The sequence below is a fragment of the Equus asinus genome, chromosome 1 (genome assembly GCF_041296235.1).
Source record: "Equus asinus isolate D_3611 breed Donkey chromosome 1, EquAss-T2T_v2, whole genome shotgun sequence".
NCBI lineage: Eukaryota > Metazoa > Chordata > Mammalia > Perissodactyla > Equidae > Equus > Equus asinus.
In genome coordinates, this window is record NC_091790.1 from 101,014,495 (window position 1) to 101,039,393 (window position 24,899).

General features: G+C 59.1%; 1 protein-coding gene across 42 annotated transcripts in view; it reads left to right on the plus strand.

The window, feature by feature from the left end:
• CAMK2B (calcium/calmodulin dependent protein kinase II beta) overlaps window positions 1-24,899 on the plus strand; it is a 92,557-nt gene that overhangs the window by 30,026 nt on the left and 37,632 nt on the right. For 20 of the 42 annotated variants that reach the window (XM_070503651.1, XM_070503935.1, XM_070504015.1 and 17 more), the window contains exons 1-3: window positions 2,446-2,598; window positions 2,832-2,926; window positions 18,615-18,674. In XM_070503651.1, coding sequence (XP_070359752.1) covers window positions 2,492-2,598; window positions 2,832-2,926; window positions 18,615-18,674 — 262 coding nt within the window. In that variant the 5' untranslated portion in view covers window positions 2,446-2,491. Of the gene's footprint in view, window positions 1-2,406; window positions 2,599-2,831; window positions 2,927-18,614; window positions 18,675-24,899 lie in introns of those variants that run through there. The other 22 variants (XM_070504005.1, XM_044771174.2, XM_044771166.2 and 19 more) reach the window with 2 other exon arrangements.

Genomic DNA, 24,899 nt, shown 5'->3' on the forward strand with positions numbered 1-24,899 from the left:
GGCACATACCCTGGGTGGGAGCAGAGAGAGACTGGGGAGTGGTCAGCTTCAGAGGGATGGAAGAGGGGAGCCAAGGGGTTGGGCCTGAGGAGTGGTGGTCATCTGGGGCCGAATCCGCCACCTGCCAGCCAGCTTCTCCCTCCGGGTAGTTAAGTCACTGGGAGGGAATCTAATTGTGAGCAGGCCCAGGCACCCGGCCAACCTGTCCCGGCAACTTCCAGCTTCTTCAGTTGGCAGACAGCTCTGAGACTTCCTCCCTCCCATCTCCCGGTGCTGACCCGGCTCCAGGTCCAGCCCCTCATCCCTGGCCGGGGTTTTCCCTCGATGGGTGTTGGCATTGGGGTGCGGGTGCCCGTTGGCAGAGGCAACAGGGGAAGACATCTCTTTCTAGAGCTTCCCATCAGGCTGAGTGGCAGGGGTAGGATGAACTCTACCCCATGGGGGTTTCCAGAGGTGCCCACCCCCGACTTGGCAGGCAGGACTCCAGGAGAGGAAGGCCGTGTCTAAGAGCAGGGTCTTCTCCACCTGGGTGCTTCCTGTGACCTCCATTATTGAGCACCTGTTGGATGCCAGGTGCCCTCCAGCATCTGGCCCCTGCCCACCTGGCCCTGCCCTCATCATGCACCCTCCCCATCCTAGACACATAGCCTTCTGCAGAGGAAAAACCAGGGTCTGAGCTGGGTGGGGGCGAGCAGGCCCCCAGGACGCTCATTTTATTTACTTGCATCCTGCCTTGTGCGGGGAGGGTGCCGGCTCACTGTCATTTACTCTTGTCTTTACCCTGTATGGACAGCAGCTGGTGGGAGGGCCGTGGGGGACCCTTCCCGCTCCAGGGGGCCTCTTGACACCCCCATGCCTGCCGTAACTGCGCCATGAACTTGCCGTCCGGCTGTTGGGAACTTCCCGCTGGGGTCAGGCCTGCACCGTGAGTTGGATTCTGGCACAGGAAGCCCTGACTATCCCTTGGAGGCTTGAGGAGCCTGTGCTTGGGTGTCTGTGCCCTTTGGGGGCTGGAGCACGACCGATGGCGGCTCAGGCCCGTAAAGATGATGCTCTCAGCTCTCCTGAGCGGGAAGTGGAAGCAAAGACAGCAGTGGGTGAAGTTGGGGAGCATGAGACCAAAGTAGGCGCAGGCAGACGGCTGCACGGGGCCTCGCTCAGCCCTCACAGTGGCCCTGGGAGCCTTTCCTCCTCCTGAGAAGGATGGGGAAACTGAGGCTCAGAGTGCAACTCAGTGTAGCCAGGAGGCGACAGAGCAGGATTTGAACCCAGACCTGCATGAAGCCTGCGGCCCTCTCCCTTACCACAGTGTCTCAAAGCTAGCTTCACGGGTCAAAAAGATCATCCTTTCTTTACGTATTTTTCTTAAAAGAGCATATTTTGAGAATGTCACCTGTGCCCATAGTGAGAAAATCACAGGGACAGAAGATGCAGAGCACGTGGGGTGCCCCCCGCCCCACCCCCCAGAGGCAGACACTGCCAGGTTCTCTGCTGACTTTGAAAAAGCGAAGACGCGGCTCTGAGCACAACCATTGATCATAGTGACCTGGTCGTTAAGAACATGTTCAGTTAGATTTAGTGTAATATTTATTTTTTCCAAGGAGTTGAATAGTACATTTTAATGAAGTTTTATCTCAAAGAGGATATATGGAGGATAAAAATGTTCCCTGTTTAAGACGCTACTTTTCCGTCCTCCAGAGCCGAGGGCCTGGGCGGCATGCGCGTCTCGCAGGCTGTGCCCTGGTGGCGGGAGGCTGTGTTCTGGTGGGGCCTGTGCCTGCCAGGGCTCTGGGGAGGGAAGACAGAGGAGGTGCAGTCGGGGGGTGCCCCCAGCCCCACTGACCCCGAGCTTGGCCAGACGAGGCCCCTGCGCCCACCCGTCCCTCGCGGCCTCCTGTCTGGACTGACCCTTCCCGAGACATTTCCTGTTCCAGCCGTGTTTCATATGTGCCGGGTCTAATGTTCTTAGAAAATGATCTGAAATCAAATTAAACCAACGGTGGTGACAAGTCAAATACTGAGGAGGACCTTCTGATGGGCCCCAGGCTCCCTCCCGCCTGCGCCTCCGACCTACCCGGGACCCACAGGGGCCTGGGCTCCGGGCTCTGGCCTCTGGCTGGCTCTGCCGCCTCCTGCCAACCCCACCTCCTCTCGAGGGGCCGTGTTTGTGTACCACCCCACTCCCCCGGGTTTCTTTCTCTTGGCCCTCGGGGCTGGCCCCCCTCTTGCTGCTCTCTCGGAGGCACTAATGCTGTGGGCCTGCAGACGTCTCCTCGCTGTGGGACTTGCAGCCTCTGCTGTAACACGGGACAGTGGAGGTGGGGGTGTGGAGGAGGGGGCCGTGTCCTCCAGCTCTGCAGCTTAATGACGCGGCGTTTGGCTTCCCTCCAGCACCTTCAGTGAGTCCCGTGGTGGCTGCACCAATCTACATGTGCCCTCTGGAGCCAGCTGGGCCAGCGTTCATTCCTCTGGGGAGGACTTGCTGGGTCTCATGGGCTTGGCAGAGAGCGCCAGGGGATGCGCGCCTAGTGGCCTGGGGCAGGCCCTCGGTCCAGCCGACTCACGAGGACCTGAGGCTGGGGGTCTCGAAGGAGCCAGGTGTGCTGGCCCGCCGGGCTCTGCCAGGACCGGGGAAGGGGCCTCTGTCGGGCTGGCGCTGAGGGGTTGGGCTGGGGGCCTTTTGGGGAGGGGCACCCCTTCCTTGCACAGATCTCTGCCCAGGGCCCGGCCTTGTGGCTGGGTGCTGTGTGTTCATGGGGAGATTAATCAGCTCTCTCTCTGTCTGTCTGTCTGTCTCTGTCTCTGTCTCTGTCCCCCATTTTCCTCCCCAGGGGGGCTTTCTCTGTGGTCCGACGCTGCGTCAAGCTCTGCACTGGCCATGAGTACGCAGCCAAGATCATCAACACCAAGAAGCTGTCGGCCAGAGGTAGGGATGGGCTGTGGCAGCACGGGCCGGGCGCAGGGGTGGGAGCCCGTGCTGCACATGGGGCTTGGCCTGTGGCTCACATGGGCACAGGTGGAGTGGAGTTTGTGATGGGACTTGAACAGTGCCTCCGGCCAAATGGGGCTGAGCGCGAGAGGGGCCCACACCCTCAGATCAGAGATCACACCTTCGCTCTGGTTTAGGGGCTCATGGATGCCCCACATGGCCTCCTTAGGGCTGAAGGGGGAGAGGCACTCAGTGGCCAGGCCGCTGTGGTGGTCAGGTAATGTGGTCTGCCTGTGAACTGTGGGCTGGAGGAGGACTTGGTGACCTGAAGACTTTGGGTGACCGGGCAATGCTGCGTAGGCTGCATGTTTCCTAACCCAGCCCCTCCCCATCTCCTGCAGGAGGGGGACGTTTGCCTGTGCAGGGGAGGGCTGGCTGGGCCCGTGGGGGGTGAGTGTGGGGTGGGTCCGGAGCTGGCCCTGGGCACTGGCCTCATCCCATCCATGTCTCTGGAGCTCCTGCTGGGTGATGGCGTATGCTGGGGAGACAGACAGGCCCTGTACCTCGTGGGGTCCCACAGTGTTCCATGTGGGGGGGCGGGGAGGGGGACATGGTGGAGGTGCTGCCCTGAGCAGGTGTTGCTGGAGTACAGACACGAGGAGGCTGAGGGGCCAGGACCCAGGGAGGGGGTCCAGCAGGGTTCCCGAGGTGGGTGAGGAGGGTGGATCATCTCAGCGAGGTGGCGGCGCCATTGCTGCCCCCGAGTGCTGGGGGGTCCCACGGGTCTTCTGACCGCAGGGCCAGACAGGAGGGGCCACGTGACCCCTGGGCTGAGAGGGCCGAGCTGCGCCCTGGCCTGTGCTCTCCCGCCTCCCAGGGCTGCCGGCTGCCCCGTCAGCATCCAGACGCAAATCCGAGCTCACCCAGAGGCTCCTGCTGGGGCCTGAAGCCCTCCCTGTGGCTGGTGCTGGGACCCCTCCTGTCTGCGGGGTCTTACAGCCCAGCGGCCTTGGCGGCAGGCAGCTGAGCCCACCCTGTGCAATTCATGGAGCTGTGTGTAGGCTGTGTTTGGGCACCTGCTGTGTACCGGGCCTCAGGGCTGAGTGTGTCCGGGGGCGGGCACTCCTGAAGGCCGGTGTCATGCGGAGGGGCCGGCGGTGCTGGGCGGGCGGGGTCAGTCCCAAACGTCCTCAGTCTTTGCTGCCTGTGTTGAGAGAGGCCTGGGGGCCACATAAGGCCCGAGGGCCAGGCGGGGTGTGAGGAGCGAGGCTCTGGGCAGATCCCCCAGCACAAGCTCCTGACTGTCCCTCAGGACAGTGAGGGCGTGTGCGAGCTACTTCAGGGACAGTGGCGGGCTCTGCTGGCCTCCTGTGCCTGGCCGGATGATCTCCAGACTCCCTGAGGCCTGGGCACCGCAGAGAGAGATCTTCAGCCAGAGCAGCCTGGGGCGTGTGTGCTGAGAAAGATAAGTGATAAGAACACTAAAGCCAGCACTGAGCACTTGCTGTGTGCACTGTGCCGCTAGAGCATGTCGGGTGGCACCAGTGGCTTGCCAATGTTAAATATTCTCGGGGGCATGTGTCTGCACACTTGGAGTCCCTGAGGCAGGAGGAACATTCCATCTCATTCCATAGGCTTGTGCCAGGCCACAGGAGGAGGAGAGAGCCCTGAGATGTCCCTTGACTAATGAGGGAGACCCTCACTCATCCACCAGGTTTACTTAGCACCCCCCATGTGCGTGGTATGTGGACATGGTGATGAGCAAACACATCCAAATCAGCCACTACAACCCCATGTGCGGGGTGGGAGCACAGAGAAGGGCACAGGGTGGTTGGACGCGTATTGAAGGATGAATAGGAGTTTGTGAGGCTCAAGCAGAAAACCACCTGAGTATGTTTCCTGGGAATCATGCAGCTCCTCTGATGTGAACTCACACTCCCCATTTCTACCCTCCAAGTGTTCTACATATGTGGAGGATCAAGAGTGTGGAAGTCTGAAATTCCAGGCGTGTTCCATGATCACATCTGCTCTTTCTTCTGCCCCTGCAGTAGCAAGCCTGCTGCCCGCTTCCTGACCAGCAACCTGTTTTCTGCCTCTGAGTCCTTGCAGCCAGGCGCCTGGAGACCCCCGCTGAAGGCGCAGCTGCAGAGCTGTGCAGACCCTGGGGCTCCCGTCAGCCCTGCTCCGGCCTCAATTTCCTCACTGGGCCAGCCTTTTTGGGCGGTGGGAGGCACGGCAGCCAGCCAGGGCGGTCTGGAATCGAAGCAGTGGCCCTCGCCCGTGGTTGTCCTGCTGCTGGACCACTCTCCGGCCCCTGCACGGCCCAGCCCTGTGCAGTTCCTGCACATTTTTTTTTCCTGTTTAACTCTTTATTATGGAAAATTTCAAACGTCCCCAAATATAGAGAAAATGATAGAATGAGCCCCCAACCTGAACAGTCATCAGCACTTGGCCGATTTTGCTCCATCTGTACCTCCCCCCCCCCACCCCCACCCAGTATCTTGACTCGGGTCCCAGACTACCTGTCATTTCGCCCTTGGTGTTCAGCACGTTTCTCTAAAGGAAACGGGTTCTAAGAACGGCCGCCACCTCCCGCATACAGGGGCCTGGGCATCTTCCGACCCTCCCCAGCCCCTTCGGGACCGTCCTAGCTGAGGCAGCAGTGGGAGGGCTGAGGGGAGAGGGTCTTGGGACCCACACTCTCAACTCTGCACTCAGGGCGGGCCAGCCATGGGGCAGCCAGCCTAGTGGGTTTGTTCTCGTCACCACAGCCTGACGCTGCCCCACTGTATGACCCTGGCCACGTTGTTCCTTAGCTACCCTGTACCTCAGTTTCCCCAGCTGTAAAATTGGGATAGAAGCAGGATCTACTTCAGCCGGGCTTTGTCGGGGATGGAGGAGGGGTGAGGCGCTCGGAAGGAGCCGGCTGTGCCAGTGCTGCCTGAGACCGCCCCTCTCCACCTCACTCCCTTTTCTTGGCCAGACAGCCTTGTCCAGCCTGTAGGCCCCAGGACCCCTCCTCCATGAAGCTGCCCTGGGTCTTCCCACCCAGTTTGGAAAGCCCCAAGGCAGGCACCTGCAGGCGTTTCTTGATTGATCAGTTGCTCCCTGAGGGCAAGTGCAGCTGGTTCATCCCTGAGCCTTCCCAGCTCCCAGCCCAGAGCCTGTGAAAGCATGCCTAGGAACATGCCACCTCCTCCTTAAACCCTTGGGGGGCTGGCCGCAATAAAACCTGAAGTTCCCCCTGGCCTGAGACTCTCCCTGTCTGTCTGCCTTCTCCCTCACTCCCAGTAGCTTTGCTCAGGCACTTGGCCTCTTCCACTTCTTCGCACCGCAGGGCCTTTGCACGTGCATTGTCTCTGGGAATGCTTTTCCCGAACTTTATACCTGCTTAACTCCTGTTGATGACAGTTCCTCCGAGGGGTCTCCCCTGAGCCGCCAGTGGGAATCTGGGAGCCAAGCACCCTGTTTTTATTTTATGGCTCTCTCTCCCACCAGACTACCAGGCCACTGTATCTGACACACCCCGCCCAGGCCCTGGTAGGTGGTGAGCTCTCCATAAATGTTTTTGAATGAATGAATGAATGCTTTGAGTGAGTGGATTTTGAAGGAGTGGATGTGGGCTGTGCTGGAGTCGGGTTAGTCTCCCAGGTGTGAGGCTGGGGCGAGGACTAGGTAGAGAGGGATCTAGAAGAGGGTTTGCTGCAGGGTTGGGTTTGCAGAGGAAACCGCTGGTCACTGGACACCTAAGCATTTGGTGGGGTCCGAGTTCAGGAGCATTTTCGTGGTGAAGCCTGAGGGTTGTCGGGAAGCAGGGAGGGGAGGCTTGATGGTCACCCTGCAGCTTGCACCTGGGTCCTGCAGGGTCAGACATGCTCCAGCAGAGAAAGTGTCCTGAGCGCCCAGCCTGGCCGCCCCAGCTCTTCTGGGGGGTGGGGGGGGGGGGAGAGGGGGCCCAGAGGTGGGGAGGAGGATGCCAGGGGAAATGCCCAGAAAGAGGGAGAGTGGGGAAGTGGAGGCCCACCTGCCTTCACTTTCATCCGTTGAGTCCAATGCAGTGGGGTGGGGCCTTACTCACCCCTGCAGGGAGCAGAGGTGTCCCACTCCCAGGCTGAGGGGACAACCTTGGTCCTTCCAGGCTTCTGAGGATAAAGAAGTGGCTGGGTGCACACGGTGGCCAGGAGGAGGACACTGGCGCTGGACACTGCCCTCCCAGTAACTGACAGTTCTCGGCCAGGAGGCCGAGGCAGGTTGCACCCAGCGTGTGCCGGAGGCTCTGGTAGTTAGAGTCTTGAAATTTAATACTCAGTTAAATAGAAGATGGGAGACCTTCAGAGTCTGTGAATGTACTGAGTAACTAGAGATTATTAAACTCCTGTTAACCAAAGCCGTTGGAGAGAAGTCAGTGGGCTGGGGGACCGAGATGGCAGGCCCAGGCTCGGCACTTCTGGCTGTTGCCCCTCAGTGGGTGCTGCGGGCCTGTCTTTGGGCAGCTTGTTGCCTTTGGGGACATCTGTGGAGCTGAGCCCGCGGGGCACTCCCGGGCCGAGTGCGCAGGATGCAGGTGTCCCAGAAATGAGCCTGGTGGTGGCCGAACGTGGGGGAGGACCCTGCACGGGAACAGGGCCTGGGCATTCACTGTTCCCTCACCTGGCTTCTCAGTGACCCCAGCCCTCTGAGGCCGGTGGTGTGCCGCCCCTTTCACAGACGAGGAAGCCGAGTGGCACAGATGCGGAGCCGGCTGGGGCACCGCGGCTCTGACTTCACCCAGCTGGGCTGGGCTGAGGGCTGATCAGGTGGGGGCCGAGCTCACGGGCGGGGGGCCTGGGTGACAGGTGGGGAGATCGGGGCTCGTCTCCTCTCACCCCCAGCTCCCTTCCTGGGTCACTTGGGGCCACCCCCTCCCCAGGTCTGTGGGGCCCCTCTGCCTCGGGGGCACCCCTGCGGAAGGTGATGGGAGGAGCTGTCTTGAGGGCTCTAGGGCTGAGCCCGCACCCGCGGCCCAAACCTGCCCCGGCCCGTCAGGCAGCGGGCACTGCGGCTGTCCTGTGGGCCGCACGACCCACAGCCGGGGAGACGGGCGACCCCCACTCGGCGACAGCCAGCGCCGGCATCCGCCGAACTGGGTTAACCGAGGACGCGGCGCCGCATTGCAGGGGCGGCTGAGCATGCGCGGGCGCGCGCCCCTCCCCGCCGCTGCCCACCCTGGCTCGGGACCCCTGCCCTCTTCTACCCTCCCCGGCTCGGGAATTCCCCGCCCCGCTCCACGCAGCCGCAGCCCCTCCCCCGACCCCTCCCTGGCAGCTTCCAGCGCCCCAGGGGCGGAGCCAGGGCCTCACAGAATAACAATGTCCCCATTTCACATAAACAATAATTCTTTAGAGTAAGTACGTCCCAAACCCTCAACCAGCTTTGGGTGGACCCTATCCTCAAGTCAGGCCTCCAGGGGACCCTGGGAGGAGGGAGGAGCCTCCCTAGGGACTGGAGGGTGGATGGGCATGGGGGCCCCTCCCTCTGGGCACCCCCTTCCCCAGCCCCAGGGTCAACCTTTAACTGGATCCCTCCCTCCCAGCTTCTGTTGCCAGGACTTGAGTTTCTGGGGAGTTGGGGGCACACTGCATGCAGTGGAGGGGGGGGAGGGAACCCCTCCATTCCTGTCCCAGGGGAAGGAGGAGGAGCAATGAGGGAACCAGGCTGAGGGTGCCAGATTTGGAAGGTAAATTTGAATTTGACGTGGAAAACGAAAAAATATGGATACAAACATGTCCCAAACTGCCTGGAACATCCTTCCACTAGAAAGTTGTTGTTGTTCATCTGAAGTTGGGACATACTTATACTAGAAAATTCTTGTTGCTTATCTGAAATTCAAATTTGACTGGACATTTTGTGTTTTCTCAGGCAGTGCCAAAGAGAGCTGTTGCGAGAATGGGTTTTTGTAATTACTTCAACAACCAAATAGACTAAATGAAAGCTTCTGAAAATGGGGCCCAGGGGAGGAGCGGGAAAGGAGTGGAGGCCAGGCTGTGCAGGCAGGCATCCTGGTGGCCTCCCCTGTGAGGTGGAGAGCTCAGGTGGGCAGCTCCGTGGCCCTCCTGCTCTCCGGTTCTTGGGCGTGGCTGTCTCTGTGGATGATGAGTCCCAAGGGCTTTGGGGTGTGGTGGCCTGGGTGACACCAATGCTCCGTGAACTCAGGCGGCAGCTGTGCCCACCCCACTGAGTCGTGGAGGGTGGGGAGAAGGCGAGGAGGGGGCCATCTCAAAAGGTGGAATGGTCCAGGGCTGTTGGGAGAAGACATCCATGAACTCCTAGCCTCGTGGGGTTGTTTTATCAGCTGTTTCTGTTCCTCCCCAAATCTGGAGGGGCCCTTATCACCACCCCTCCCTGCCCCTACACATGCCAGGACCCCCCCTGGCAGTGAGTGCAGGGTCGGGGTGGGTCGCAGGTTTGAGGACCCGGGTTCTGGCCAGTGTGGCTGCAGCCCTGGCTCCCTGCAGGCCAGCTCTGTGTTCCCAGTGCGTGTGTTGTCTCTTCGCCTGACTTGGGGCCCAGTGGATGGGATCTCTTATTCCCGGAGCCTGGGCAGTGCTGTGCACACAGAAGAGCCCTAATGAGCACGTGAAGGGATGAGGGGAGCAGAGCATTTTTGAAGATTGAGCTCAAGAACGGAGAGGGGTGAGGGGCTGGTCCAGACGGTGGGAGGCAGTGGTCTGGGCGGCAGTGACTACAGAGGGCGGGAGGAGCCCAGTGGAGGAGGAGGGCACACAGGTCCTGGAGGCCTTGCGGAGCCTGGGCCTCATCTTTGAGAAGGACAGAGAGCCCTGCACCTTCGGCGGTCGTGCCGGTGCCAGGAAAGCACACCAGGTGTGAGAGGTCTCTGTTCCCCACCTGAGCATGCCTGGGCCTGGTGCCGAGGCGCCGTCACGGGTGCTGTCTTGGGGTGGCTGTGATGAGACCCCACCCCAGGTGTAGGACCTGTTGCACTGGGGCAGGGGAATGAAGCCGGGAAGGAGGCGGCCACTGTCAGGCTCCTACTGTCACCATGCCCTACTGCTCTGGAGGGTGGTACTGTGCCACTTTACAGGTGACAAAACTGAGGCCTCGAGATGATAGGCACTTTTGTTTAAATCACCTCCTTTCCATTTGTGGGTGAGAGTGGGAGTCCTGCCCTGGGGCCAAGGGGCTGACCAAACGCAGGACAAGGACCCTGGACAGCTGAGATGGGCAGAGTCTGTATCTCCCAGGCTCAGAGCACGGCCCAAAGGCCAGGCAGGGTGCACTGGGGAGCAGAGTGAGCACCTGGGGCTGTGGGAGGCTGGCTTTGAGTGACAAGAGGGTGTGGTGGCCCTGGTCCCCACAGGGGGATGTGGTCAGCTCGTTTGAACAATTCCTCGCTAGCAGGGAACCAAGGCTGCTCCTTGGCGATAGGCAGGCCCTGCCTGGGGAGGAGGGCCGTTTGGCTGGGGCACCTTATCCTAGAGCAGAGTTGGGTGGGGAGCCTACAGCTAGGCCATTCCAGACCCTCCTGGTTTCACTGGACTTCAGGGTAGCACATCACATGGGGCCTCAATTTTAGGCCTTGCATCACGAGATGCCACATCTGTTTCAAAGCTGAGCTCTGCTGGTGTTGGGTGATGGCTCTGAGACTGAAGACGGAGCTGGAGATGCTTCTGTCCGCATGGAGGACCAGCTGAAAGGCTACATGGACCCCATGGAATGAGGGCTCTGGGGACCTAGCTGCCATGCGGCTCCGAAGGCCATGCTGGTCCCCACATGGCCACGAACAGCTCAGAGGCCTCGGCACCCTGGGTGGGGGTGAGGGCCGGGTGCCTGCTGTGCTCATGTGTGCACCTTGCACCCCTTTCTTTGTTCCAGTGAGGCCGTGGCAGCTGCAGGACGCCCTGGCCAGGTGCTGGAGCTGCCAGGTGACCGTGGTTGCTGAGTTGACTTTTTAAAACACATACCCCAAGCCACAGTGGAGCCACCCCTTTCATCTTTGTCTCTCTGCTGGTGCCCACCCAGGGGCTGTGGTGTGACTGGACATTCTCTGTGATCCTGGTGCTAGATGCAGAGCAGGCCAGGGACCACCACGGCTTGAGATGCTCCCTGGGAGAGCAGGCTGGGGTCAAGCAGCTCAGCCCATTGAAGGCTCGAGAAGCCCCACGGGAAAGACCAGGGGATGGCTGGAGCCTACTTGCTGCCTATACGTGGCACCAGCCTCCCTGGGTGGTGGCCCAGCTCCACTCCCCCCAGCCTCTCTGCACTGTGTGCCCCGTCTGCAAGTTGCAGGTGATGGTAATAACAGCCCTACCTCATGAGAAGCCCTTGGCAGCTGGTGGGGCCTGTGCAGAGCCAGGTCTGTAAACAGCAGGCACTAATCCTGGGTGGACCCACGTGCACTCTTGTGCTCTCAAGCAGAGGAGCCACCAGGATCTTAGGGCAACACTTCTCTGTGACCTTCTTGTGGCCCCTGAATTGGCCTGCACCCTATGACAGTGACCGGATGGTCAGGCCCTGCCGCAGGACCCTATGCTGCCCCTGGGGTTCGGCTGGCTTGTCTTGCATTTCCCACCCTGTGAGCCCCATCAGGAGGCCAGGGCTGTGGAAACCTTGGCTTGGCGACATCCTTCCTGAAAGCCGTGTCCTCCTCGGCAGCCCATCTGTCTTGCGGCAGGGCGGGTGCCCAGGCTGGGCTCCACGATGGACTCTGCTGGCCTGGTGTGAAGGTCCAGAATGTTCTGTCAGATTCTAACCCGGCTGCTTGGAGCTGCAAAGGGCTGCTGGCTGGGGTTCCTGCACTCGGCCCCCGGGACTTTGAGAACTTTCAGACGTGTGAATTAAGGCATTGATGCTGGACAGTTCTTAACATGCACCCAGAATGATCTGTGATGTGGAAATCCATGAGCCTCTTAAGGTTCTAGAAAGCTCTCTTTTTCTTTGTTTTTTTTGCTGAGGAAGATTCGCCCTGAGCTCACGTCTGCTGCCAATCTTCCTCTTTTTTACGTGAGCGGCCTCTACAGCGTGGCCGCTGACAGACGGCAGTATAGGTCTGCGCCTGGGAACTGAACCTGGGCTGCCAAAGGGGAGCACACCAAATTTAACCACTAGGCCACCAGGGCTGGCCCTAGAAAGCTCTCTTGTGCCATCCAGTGGTGCAGGCAGTGGAGGCAGGTGAGAAGGAGGGGAGGGATCCCAGAATGACACGTCCTAGGGCCCAGTGCAGTGGGTCACCTGGGGACAGTAGGCCCTTGTCCACGTATACCGCTGCCAATGCCCACATCCCTTTGGAAGAACAGGGCCCCCTGGCAAGGGGAGTGGGGACACCTGGCAGAGTCCAGAGTGTCATCAGAGAGAGGCTGGAGAAGGGAAGCAGGAAAAACATGGAGGATGGCAGTTCAGGTGCCCAGCTCTACAAAACAGGCTGGAGAGGGGCCAGCGCGGGTAGGGGTGGCTGCTTCTCTCTGGGGAACTCCCACTCTTTTCACATGTGGGGACCTGAGACTCCAAGTGAGGGTTTACCCCACCTCCAGTGTCCCCATGGCCACCCGAGGATGGGGTGCAGGCAAGCCCACCATCCCCCACCTTGATGATGTTGGTTTGGGTTTATTGCTGGCTTGGTCTGGAGGGAGTGGGAGCCTGCGTAGCCCCCGGCTCTGTGGAGCCAACAGCTGGACATATGGTGTAGGACATGGGAGCTGGCTCCCCGCAAAGGCTATGGCTCCCGTCACATCCCCCAAGGGGGTCAGCATTGGCATCTGACCTCTCTTGCCCACGGGGGCTTTTTCTCTGCCTGGTGCATGGCCCCCAGGCTCTGGTCACAATGACCCAGGCAAGGAGAAGCGAGGCAGGCGAGGGCGGGGCTGCAGCCAGGGCTCTCACCACATGTTCAGGAGGGCTGTTCTACGGACATGTCGTTCTCTGGGGCCCAGCCGCACGCACACTCCCACAGCTCACAGCCTGAGGGCCGGCCAGCCCTGCGTACCCCTTCCCCATGGGCGTCTTTCTCCCCTGGGGCCTTGACCGCGAGCGGCGGGTGTCCATGCTTCAGGGCAGACGTGGACAGTCACCCCGGGGCAGAAGGCTGACCCTGACATGATACTCAAATCCCCCCAGCTCTGTGTCCAGGAGCTGCCGGGTTTGGCAGGATGTCCTCGGTAGCGACCACCGTGGCACCTGACTGTGACCTCAGCTGGTGCCCTCATGTGTCCAGCCTCCGTATCCCAGGCCAGGTCATCCTCTGAGCAGGGTGGGGGACCTGAGGAAGCAGATGGAGACCCTTGTGTGCCTAGCCCGCCTGCCTAGCCCCAGGGGTCCACAGGGGTCCAGCGGCTACTCGGGGAGGAGAGAGAGCATTCCTGAGCCCCCGCTGCCTGCTGGACACTGTGGACTTTCCGGGGAGGGCTTCACGTTCGGTTCAGCACAACCTGTCGCTATTCCCGACTTCCCGAGAGGTGACCCCGCTTGACCCAGGCTGAGCCTGGGGGAGAGGTTGGAGCTCCTCCTCATGGGTGGGCCTTGTATCTTCCCCCTCCTGTCCCTCCTCCACCCCCGCTTGGTGCCTCTCTGGTGTCCTTCTGCCAGTGACAGCACTGCTGCTGTCACTGGCAGCTGGCAAGGGTCCAGGCGCCCACCCACGTCCCTCCTGTCCCTCTTCTCCCTGCTCCTCTCGCCCCCCCCCCTCCCCGGCTCTGCTGTGAGTCACCCGTAGCCAGAGGGCAGGTTGGGGCTGGGGAGGCCAGGAAGGAGGCCACCAGCCTCAGGTCAAGTCCTGGCCTTGGGGACTCTGAGCTCCTCCCTGTGCCTCAGTGTCCTCGACTGTGACTGTGCCCCACACTACAGGGTGCAGCGGGGTCCACGGGTGTCCTCTCCCACCTCTGGGCTGCGCCTCTCCTGCCACCCTCGGCAGCCTTCTCTTTGTTCAGCTCAGGGCGCCCCCACCTGAGGGGACCCTATCTTTGGGGGGCTCCCACGGTTGACGAGGGCAGTGTGGTGTGGTGAGGCGCTGGTTTCAGTCTCCTTGCTGCAACTCCTCAGGGTGTCATTGGAGTTAAACAGTTAACGCCCACAACATGCATAGAACGGCTGTTGCCCATGTGTGCCCGTGTGTGGCGGGCACTCCAGGACATCATGTGGTGGGTGCCTGTCTCTTCCTGACCCTTGAGGGCCCCTGCCCGTCACCCTCACAGTGGTAGGTACTGGCCACGGCACAGTAACAGCCCCAAGCAGCCTCTGCCCCCTCCCCGGCTCCTGGGGTCTGGAAACTGCCATCCCCGTGTGGGGTGTGCACCCAGCGTGGGGTGTGCAGGACTCCACAGGGACACTTCTCTTCCTGGGTCCCTGGGGATCCCCACGCCTGGCAGGGCCCTATCCACCCCTTGGGGACACCAGAGTGCAGGGCGTGCCTGGCACAGAGATCCCGTCAGAATCACCCAGAAAAGCTTGCAGGCGTCTACATCGCCCTGGCTGAGCAGGCGTGGAGCTGCGGGTGGCCCCTCATGCACTGTCGTTGGAGCTCAGACAGGCAGGCGGCAGGCGGCTCATTGCCGTCCGGTTTAGCTGATGTCTTAGAGTCGAGTCGTTTTGGTTCTGTTTTGTTTGATAAGTGCTTTTATGGGGTATAAATGAAGGCTGTGTTTTATCTGGGGGGCGTTTCTCTGGTAGGAGAAATAATAGCTTGTTCTATGCCTTTGCCGCGTGTCTCTGGCCCCCTCGCAGGGGCAGGTGTGTAAGTGTGTCGCGTGTGTGTGTGTAAGATTGCCTCCAGACTGAGGAGCCAGGCACCTGTGGCTTAAGTCTGGGCCACATGCACCAAGGCTCGTCTCCATGTGGGGTGCGGATTCCTACGACGCCTGAGCAGTTAAGAGATGGCTGAACTTGGGAGCTCCCTCCTGAGTTTCACATCAGAGCGGATGTGAGAACTGTCTTTCCCTCCGTGAATGGCAGATTCCTCCAGAACCCCACCCTCTCTCCCTCTGCATCTGTAGTGGGTATGGTGGGATCTGGCTGCTCAGGAAGACTCTTGGGACCTCCCTCAGGAGGGGCTACCAGGCTGGGGTCCCCGGGGTAGAGATGGGCCCTCCGCAGGGTGAGCAACGTTCTGGCTGCCTTCTGTCCACGGGCCTGCTCAGTGGTCACTGCTGTGGTCTCCTGAGTCTAGGCAGGTCCCTGGGGCCAGAGCCTCTGGAAGGTGGCAGGCGGGTGGGGATGAGCAGGTGTGACAGCTCTGAGACGTCTCAGGGCTTGTTCAGGGTCACCGGCCCAAACCACCTCCTGCTGCCCACCAGGGAACAGGGTGACGTGGAGGGGTCCTCCCAGGTTTCAGCTGGCGATTTAGGACCAGGACATACTTCTCGTCAACTGGACTGGGTTAAATTTGACTGACTTAACCGTGTCCAGGGTGGGGTTTACGATGTTAATTTGGAAGTTAAGAAATAACCCTCCCGACTTTATAGAAAGAAAATGATGGGATGTCGGCAGAGTCAGGAAGCTCTTCCTCCCATGGCCACACACGATGGGCCTTCCGGCCAGACAGGGATGGCTCCTCCTCCCGCCCCTCTCCTGTGGCTTCTTGTTATCATCCGAAGTCACCTAGGTTTTTAATTGACTTAGGTTTTTAATTTCGGGGCAAATGTTACCATAGCAGGTTTTATAACACACCTTCGTCATATTTAATTTGTGGCTTCATGCTCCCTGGAGATAGGGTCAAACTCTTTTTTGAAAGCAACAATATTTTGCCTAATTATTAAAGTAATACAAGGTCGTTGTCAAAGTTGGGGGAAAATGTAAAACATAAAATAAAGTTCTGCCTCCCAGAGCGAAGTGCTGTCGCCATCTTGGTGCGATGTTACCCACGTGGGGTCTTAGCAGCTTAGGGCACAAGTGGTGAGGCAGCGGTTCAGAGCTGCTCCCAGCCCAGTGCTGCTGTGCCTGATCCAGAAGGAGGATGGCTGGGAGGCTCAGTGACCTGCTGTGGCCATGGGATAGACACTGGCGCCAGGGCTGGACAGCCAGGTGCCCTTTGTTGGCCCCATGCAAATAACTTCTCTCCCCAAACATGCTCAGAAGTAGGTCGAGATCTTTTGGGTGGGGCTGTGCCCTCGGTGATAGATTTCAGCAATAAAATATAGTTAAGTTATCTGCTTCCCAAAAATGGGTTCCCACATGCATTTTTCTTCTGATTTTTATCTATGACCAAAATCAGGTAATTTTTCCAAAGAAAATGAATTACCCCTGCTCCCACCAGCTTACTCCTCCTGGGCTCTCCCTGATCTCAGCCTCACTCTAGCCCTGACCCCACGCAGACAGGCTTCTCGGTTGCCATCCACATCTGGGGGGAATCAGCTATGACATTATTGGGACACCTGACAAAATTGGAACATGAACTGTAGGTTAGATTTGGGTACGGTATCTGTGTTCGATTTACTGCGTGGGATGACTGCCCTGAGATTCTGCAGGAGAATGTCCTGTTCTTGCAAATACGCAGCGAGGTATTTCCTGGTAGCAGGACATGAAGTATGGGGCTTATGTCCAAATGCTCAGAACAAGTATCCGTGAGAGATTATACAAAAATGCTGTGACTACTGTGTACTGTTCTTGCAACTTTTCTGTACGTTTGAGAAATGTCCAGAATAGTAAGTTTAAAATAAACACTATGAGAGAAAAAACAGCCCATGAACTCCTGTCCTGGGAGGGAGCAGCTCCTGGGTGTTGGGACCCCACTCCCCTGCTTTCCTCTGGAGCTGGCCTCATGTATATGCACCACCCCCGACCCTGTAGCAGTGTGTCTACTGTGGCCAGTTTTTGAGTTTCATACGGGTGGAGAACTGGAACCCACGCTGTGTGTGTTGTGGTGCGATTGTGTTCACCTTCTAACAGTGATGCTTGGGCCGCTTCCAGTGTCAGCCCCGACAAATACCGCTGAATCTTGTCTTAGCTCCCACCACAGCAGGATGGGGACCACACCACACCGGTGCTTCCTGCGTGGATGTGTTGATGAGGGCGCCAGGGATGGGGTGAGGGTCTGTCCCGAAGGCCAGCCCCGCCCTGCGGTTCTGCAGAGCCCTCCTGGTGCCTGGTGTAACAGATGGGAGACAGGTGGGCAGCTCAGGGGCCTGTCAGCATTTCCAGGAGGCTCAAGTGCCCTTCCTGGAGGAGGGAGAGCCAGCTGGATGCCCAAGGTGTTCCCAGAGAGGTTCCTGCCTGCAGGCGTAACTTTCCACTCAGGAAAGGCACACGCGTGTTTGCAGGTATGTCGGCTGTCCTGCTCCACCCAGCCTGCCACCGTCACACAGCCCAGGGAGAGCTGACCCCACGGGTGTCAGCAGCTCCCTTCCTGCAGTTGACCTTCCGGTGGCTGGGTCTTTCTCCCCAGGCACAGGCAGGCCTGCGTCTGGGGAGCCTGTGGAGTGGCTCTCCTGCTTCTGAGGACCCTTTGTCACCAGCACATTAGTTGTGTCCTGTGGTGGTGCTCTTAGGTTCCATGGTGAATCAGGCAGCCCGGCCATCTTGTCTGGGGTGATTATGTGCTCCCCGTGAGGGGCTCAGTGCACGCAGGGGTGGTGGGGGTCCCAGGCCCTGGGTGCCCCTCTGAGTCATGTCCCACCCTGGGGCAGCCACCATCCTGAACTCGGAAGCCCTCACCTTTCTTTACGGTCTGGCCACACGTGTGCCCAGTGACGTGTGTTTTGACCTTTATGTGAATGAGGCACAGTTAGGTCTTCATCTGTGAGTGGCTTTTTCACGCAGCCTGATGTTGGGTGTTGGGGTGACGTGCATACATTGGGGGGTGTTCTGTTGTGTACATGCTCCGGTCAATGGAAACGTGGGCTTCTTCAGGTTTTTGCTATCACAATCTCCATCAGCTTTTAAAATCCTCCTGGCCCCTCTGTTTGTTTGAAGTACAGAATTTCTGCCTGATAAGTCCTTGGTCCATGGAGGGGCCTCTGGAGTCGAGGTCCTGCGCCTCGCGGGGAGGGGGCCCGGCGCAGGGCTCCATGGGGCTGTTTCGGCTCCGGCACCATTGGCGTCTCTTGCCCAGGGCCAGTTCCCTCTGAGCCCTGACTCTCCCTCCTGCTGACACTGCAGAGCGCGGCCCGTCAAAGCGCAGTGTGTCGTGGGTTTGTGCGTGGGGTTGGGGGTAGGTCGTGCACGCTTTCCCTGGATGTCCAGCTGGGGTCCGGCTGAGGCCCATGCTGACCCTGCGTGCCCGTCGGACGGCTGCCACGTGGCAGACAGCTTTGCTGTGCCAGCCCCACAGCCGCCTCTGAAGAACAAATTCAGCTTCAGCAGAAAGCTCCAAAGAGTATGGAATTAGGGCAAACAAGTGGAGGATTAAATTGGTGCTGTCAGTTCTGCTGCTAATATCCAGCATTTTCTCTTCCCGACTCACCTGGGGACTTGTGGCCCTGAGTTCGTGCCACTTCCCACCTCTCGTGGGCCTCTCACTCCAAATGCTTGGCAGCTTCTTCTTGCCCCAGGACTGCTGGCTAGGGGTCCAGGTGTCAGGGTCACCATGTGTCATGTCCCGTCTGCAGTCAGCTGACACTGAGAGAGGCAGCAGGTGCATCCCCCTGGCTGTGGGTCTCGTGGTTGGCTGCCTGTCCGGCACGTGGTGCTCTGGGAGGTGCCGGGCATGGGAGGTCACGGGCTGCTGGAGCGAAGGTGATGCCATGTCCTTTTCTGTCCCCAGACCACCAGAAGCTGGAGAGAGAGGCACGAATCTGCCGCCTTCTGAAGCATTCCAACATTGGTGAGCAGCCCTCTGTGGGGGTGGGGGCGGGTCGCAAGCAGCCCTTCCCTTCCAAGGACCAGCCTTTCGGAGAGACCCCTTCTCCGCTGAAGTGTGGCACCCTCGGTCCCCTGGAAGCGTCTCCTCTTCCTGACCTGGGGGATTCCTGGGGTTTGGGGCAGCCCCCTGGGGGAGGTCAAGGCCAGGCTCTGCCTGGATGGGTCTCTGCCCGCTGTTCCATCACGCCGAGCTGTGATTCTCCTAAAAACATACAGGAGCCTGAATGTTCTGTGGCTTCGGAAAAACCACAGGACAGCTGGATTATAGAGAAAAAAGTCTGAAACCAGAGACCCACCCAAGACCACACCAGGTGCAGCCCTGGCCTGAGGTCTGAGGCCTGAGGTCTGAGATCTGTTTCTGGGGGCCTCTGCTGTCCCCGCCAGCCCAGGGCCCCTGGAACGGCAGTCTGGACCCAAGATCCCAGCCTGTCAGCTGCCCCTCAGGAGCATGTGCAGCCCTGGGAGCCCAGGCCCTGGTCTCAGGGAGTGAGGCCACCCTGCCCGCCTTAAGGTCCATTCTTTCTGAAGCCCCAGACCAAGTCCATGTGGATGCTACCACTGTAGAAGATGCTTGGACCCCAGGCCATGCTGACCCTGGAAGTTGGCTTGGATCTCCAGGGGCTACTTGGCCTGCCCCGCTCAGCTGTGGGCCCACCCCTCGCCCCTGAGGCTCCAGGGTGGGCCCTGCTGGTCGCCTTATGGAGCAAGCATGTGTGTCCAGCTGTCTGTCCTTCTCCACCTCTGGTCCCTTTAGGGCAGTGAGGAGCCCAGGACCCAGGCCCTGCCCTCTTTGGGAAGCAGCCAGGAGACACCAAGGGGACAGTGGGCCCTCTGCCTCAGAAGCACCCGGGAGCTGGTCACAATGGATTCCTGGGCCTCTCTTGCCAAAATTCTGACTCAGTTGTGCCAGGCCGGGGTCCAGGACTCTGTCTTTAAAAGGAATATTAGGTTGTGCTGAGCAGCCAGTTTGAGAGTCCCTGGCCTGGTGCATCCTAGACCTGGGCCTTGGCCACATGGGGGGCCCAGCGGGACCAAGAGGGCCCCAGGAGGGCTCGGCTGGTCCTCAGAGCTGGTCCTGGGAGCCCTTGCCCCTCTGGCTGTGGCCCCCCAGGGTGCTGGGTCTTCTCCAGCTGTCCTGGCCCAAATGGGAGGTGTGGGGGAAGGCAAACCTCTGATTTCTTAGGCAGGCCCTGGGTGGGGGCCTCAGCGCTGCTCCAGCCTGCAGACTTCGGCCACGTGCTTTTCAATCACGGACTATCAAGGCTGAGTCTCTCGGAATCACTGGCATTCGGATTCTTGACCTGCCCCCAGAAGGCCTGACTTAGAGGCGTGGGCTGGGCCCGGGAATCTGAATCTCCGAGAGCATGCCAGGGGATTCTGATGCAGGTGTCCACAGAGACCCCAGTCCACTCCTTAATGGCTGGGACACATTTTGGCAAACAGCGGGCTCCAGTCTGAACTCACCCCCCAGGCTGTTGCCCATCAGGGTGTCCAGGTCCAGCCACCAGGCAGACGCCACTCTCTGCCAGCTGTGCCCACACCCCTTCCCTCACCAGGCCCCACTCCTGCATCCACTGAGCACCAACCAAGGACGAGTCCCCCATTCTGAGCGATTTTCAGCAATGTCCTTAGGGGAGCAGACCCAAGTGTTCTTTGGCTTGGTGTTTTTGGACAATTCTTCTAGATGTCTCCCTGCCCTGCCTGGATGGCCAGTGAGGTTCTGGGTCATTTCTGAGCAGTCCCTCAAGTCCCTGTAGTGGCTTCATTCCAGAACACAGGGAAGGCAGAACTGAGACTGTGGGGTTCAGATGGAACAGTCTGGAACACAGGGGAGGCAGAACTGAGGCTGTAGAGTTCTGGTGGAACATTCCAGAACACAGGAGAGGCAGAACTGAGACTGTGGGGTTCAGACAGAACATTGCAGAACACAGGAGAGGCAGAACTGAGACTGTGGGGTTCAGACGGAACATTCCAGAACACAGGAGAGGCAGAACTGAGACTGTGGGGTTCAGACAGAATGTTTTCTGTAGATTCAGGAGGGGCTCTCTGAGGGGTAGGTAGTGGATAAGACTTGAGGGGATCCCTTGGCTCCATGGCCCATGTCCTCCCAGCCCCACCACTGAACAAAAATGCTCCCAGGACCCCTGGGAGAGGAAGCGGGATCACACGCAGCCAGGTGTGGGGCAGGGGCTCTGGGAGGGCTTCCCCTTCCGGTCCTGGCTTACTCAGGAAGCATCTGTGCTCAGGGCGTGGGCGGGAGGGAAGGAGCCTCAGTTTCCCCATCCATGAAGTGGAGATGCTCCTGCCTCCCTCGCAGGGACCTCGTAGGAGGACCCGAGATGATTCACATGGAGAGCAGGGTGTAAGCTATAAGACTCCGTCTCTTCTGAAGTGACAGCTGAGGTTCAGAGTGCAGAGACCTGGATTCGGGCCCAGCCTTACCACTCACAGGCTGCAGCCGCTGCTGAACTCTCTGAGACATGGTCTCCTTGTGTGTGGCATGGGGGTGTAAGTGCCACCCACTCTGTGGAGCTGTATCACGAGTGTGTTAGTCATCCATGCTGTGTAACAAATTACCCCAAAGCTCAACCAGCAAGCGTTGGTTTTCTCAGTTTCTGTGGATTCAAGAGCAGTTCAGCTGGCTGATCAGGGCTGCTACATAACTTGTGGGATCAGTGCAAAATGAAAACGTGGGCCCTTTGTTTAAAAGTTAAGAATTTCAAGACAGCAACAGCAGAGCAGGGCCCTCCTGAGTCTGTGGCCTGGGGTGGCTGCACAGGTGCATGCCCGCGAGCTGGGCCTGCTTTGGGGCTCCAATGTGGTGTAGACACTGGCCAGGGCTGCATCTTCTGAAGGTTTGACTGGAGCTTTAGGATTTGCTTGCAAGGTGGCTCACTCACCTGGCTGTCGGTGGGAGGCCTGAATCCCTCCCCATGTAGACATCTCCTCAGGGCCGTGTGAGTATCTTCAGGACATGGCTACGGGCTCCCCAGAGTGCGTGATGACAGAGAGAGAGAGAGACAGGAAAACAAAGAGAGACAGACAGAAAGAGACAGAGAAAGCCAAAGACAGACAATGAGAGAGAGGGAGGGGAAGGAGAACAAGGAACACAGTGCTTTTTTAACTCAAATTTTGGTAAAATATACATAGCATAATATTTGTCATATTAACCATGTTTAAGTGTACAGGTTAGTGGCATTAAGTACATTCACAATATTGTGTAACCATCACCACCACCTGCACCCAAACCTTTTTCATCACCTCAGTGGAAACTCTGCACCCATTAAACACTAACTCCCCCTTGTCCCCTCCCCTCAGTCCCTGAAACCATCGTTCGTTCTGTTTCTATGAATTTGACACTCTAGGAACCTCACAGATGGAGGACCATACAACATTTGTCCTTTTGAGACTGGCTTATTTCACTCAGCATAATGTCCTCAAGGTTCACCCATGTTGTAGCATATTGCGGAAGTTCCTTCCTTTTCAAGGCTGAATAATATTCCATTGTGTGTATAGACCACAGTTTGCTTATCCATCTATCTGTTCATGGACATCTGGCTTTTTTCTGCATGTCGGCTACTGTGACTAATGCTGCCATGAACATGGGTGTGCAAATATCTGTCTGAGCCCCTGCTTTCAACTCTCTGGGTGTATACTCCTCAGCAGGATTGCTGGACCACCCGGTCATTCTCTGTTTACCTTTTGGAGGCACCGCCGTGCCTTTTTATGATCTAGTCTAGGAGGTGTCACACTGTCACCATGCCTTATTCTGTTTATTTGGTGACCACACACGAGGGCGAGGGAGCCAAGCTCCCCTCTTAAATGAGGAGCATCAGAGACCTTGGATGCGTTTCACAACCGCCACGATGAACACGTGGAATGTCTGCTGGGCTGAGCCCGCACGCTGGGAGTCGGGTGCACGGAACTAGCCCCGAGCAGCAGCTGCACGGCAGAGCCCCCCCAACCCCGGGGGTTTGGTTTCTCTTCAGAGACAACGGGGGACCCGGGCAGGGGAGACAGTCGTGGCCCGGCCATGGCAGTGCTTGGTGTGGGGACACAGTGGGGTTTTTCCCAGGAGCAGGCCTGGGCGTCAGGAACCAGCATGACCCGTGAGGGCCTGGCCCTGGGCCCTCCACACAAACGGGCTTGTGTATGTGTTACCTCGAGTTGACACCCTCCACCCGGGTCTCAGGAATTTGCTGTTCAGCGCGTATTTATGGACATCTACCCCTTGCCAGGGAGGTCCCCAGAATGGAGACGTGACCGTGGGCAGGGTGGCATCTGCCCTCACCTCACTGGTAGGCCTTGGCCAGGAGCTCAAGAGGTTGCTGTTCAGCAGGCAAGCAGGTCCCAAACCTCTTGCTGCCCCCAGGGGCCCTGGAGTGACAGAGATTCAGCAGAACCTATGGCAGGTAGAATCTTCCACAGCTTGTTAAGCTGGGCCCAGCACCCTGTTGGGGATTGAGCAGAGCCTGTCAGCCTTAACTCAGAGGAGCACCCTCAGCCTCCTTCCAAGTTCCCCATAGCCTCCCTCAAGCCTCCCCTCAGCCTCCCACCAGCCCCTACTCAGCCTTTGCTCAGCCTCCTCCTAGCCTCCCCTCAGCATCCCCAGCCTCCGTTCCTGCCTCCACTCAGTCTTCTTCAGCCTCCCCTCATCCTCCCCTCCAGCCTCTCCTTAATCTCCCCTCAACCTCCCCCCAGCCTCTCTCCAGCCTCCCCTCTGCACACCACCCCTCTCTCCCCTCGGCTTGGCTCAGTGATGGCAAATCCCCACCTCCTGGTTTCTGGGGCTGGAAGTGCCCTCCTTCACTGGGTGTTCACCCATGAGCTGAGCAGGTGGGCATCATGGAGGACGATGGGTCTGGGATGGTGTCCTGCCAAGATGAGGCCAGTGCAGGAGGGGAAAGGGGAAAGGTTTCCAGTCTCCAGATGCTCAGGGCCCATGCTGCCATCCTACAACTGAACATATTTTTTGACACAGACAGCACAGGGGTCCAGGAAGGGTCCGAGAAGCTGCTTGGGAGGGGCGGAGGCGCCCCCCATGAGAGGCCTTCAGCCTGGGACTTGGGGTGCAGGCCCTGGAGGAGCTGTGGCCCCAGCAGTGGGACGTGTCCCTGGACAGCCTGGTCCCCTGTCACCGTCCTCACCCAGGGCTTCCAGATGCGACTCTCCTGGGTGCCGCTGGGGATTTATTTTTTTGCCGCCGCCTCATGTCACCCGCAGTTACTTACTGTTTTTTGTTTAAATCGATTCTATGACAACTCACTTTTTTACTTAACCCTGTCTTGTGAAATCATCAGTCTGATGATTTAGAGGTCTTTCTCTAAACCATAAAAATAATATGCAACTATTTTTCAAATGTAAAAAAAAAAAAACCAGGAATGTCCATGTACACATGGCTTCTACTGCCACACAGCCAGCAGGACCTGAAGCCGACCCCTCTCACCTGTCCTGGGGGGCAGCGGCCTGGGGGCAGGGATGGCCTCTACTGGGAGGAAGGCCCTGCAGCACCCCAGCTGTATGGACCCCTGGGGCCCCCCGGAGGAAGTTGAATTCCCCTGCACAGGAGGAGAGACAGGCCCCAGGAGTGTCCTCGGTGGGTGCTGCCTGCAGGGGCTCGCCAGTGGCGGAGGGTGGGCCCCCGGGTCTTTCTCTGCTTGGAGCTCAGGTGGAGGCAGCTGGGGGTGGGGAGGCTAACCAGAGGAGCCGACCTTCTGAGCCCCACCAGAAAGGAGAGAGGAGGATGTGAGCTTCTGTTCACTCCTTGATTTCGCAGGAGAGTCCCAGAGGGAGGTTGCCTGGGAGCCGGGTCCACTGTGTGTTAGGGAGACGCAGGTCAGTGTGGGTGGCATTGGTGGGAGGTGCCGGACCTTGGTCCCAGGCGTGCACAGGCCAGAGGAAGGTGAGTGTGGGCTCTGCGTGGCTGGAGGCTTGCTGGATATGCCAGTGGGGGAGAGGTGACCACGGCCCAGGCAGCTGGTGGAGGACATGGGCCCTGGAAGACCTTGCTGTGTGAGGATGTAGCCGGGGTGGGGGTGAGGGGTAGAGGACAGAAGGCTGGACGGTGGGCCCTTGAGCAGAGACACAGAGCCAGAATTGGGAGGGGGAGACTGTGAGAGGGGCAGGCCTGCGAGACAGGAGACCCCAGAGCTGGTGCGGGCTCCTCCTCGGTAACCAGGCACCCTGG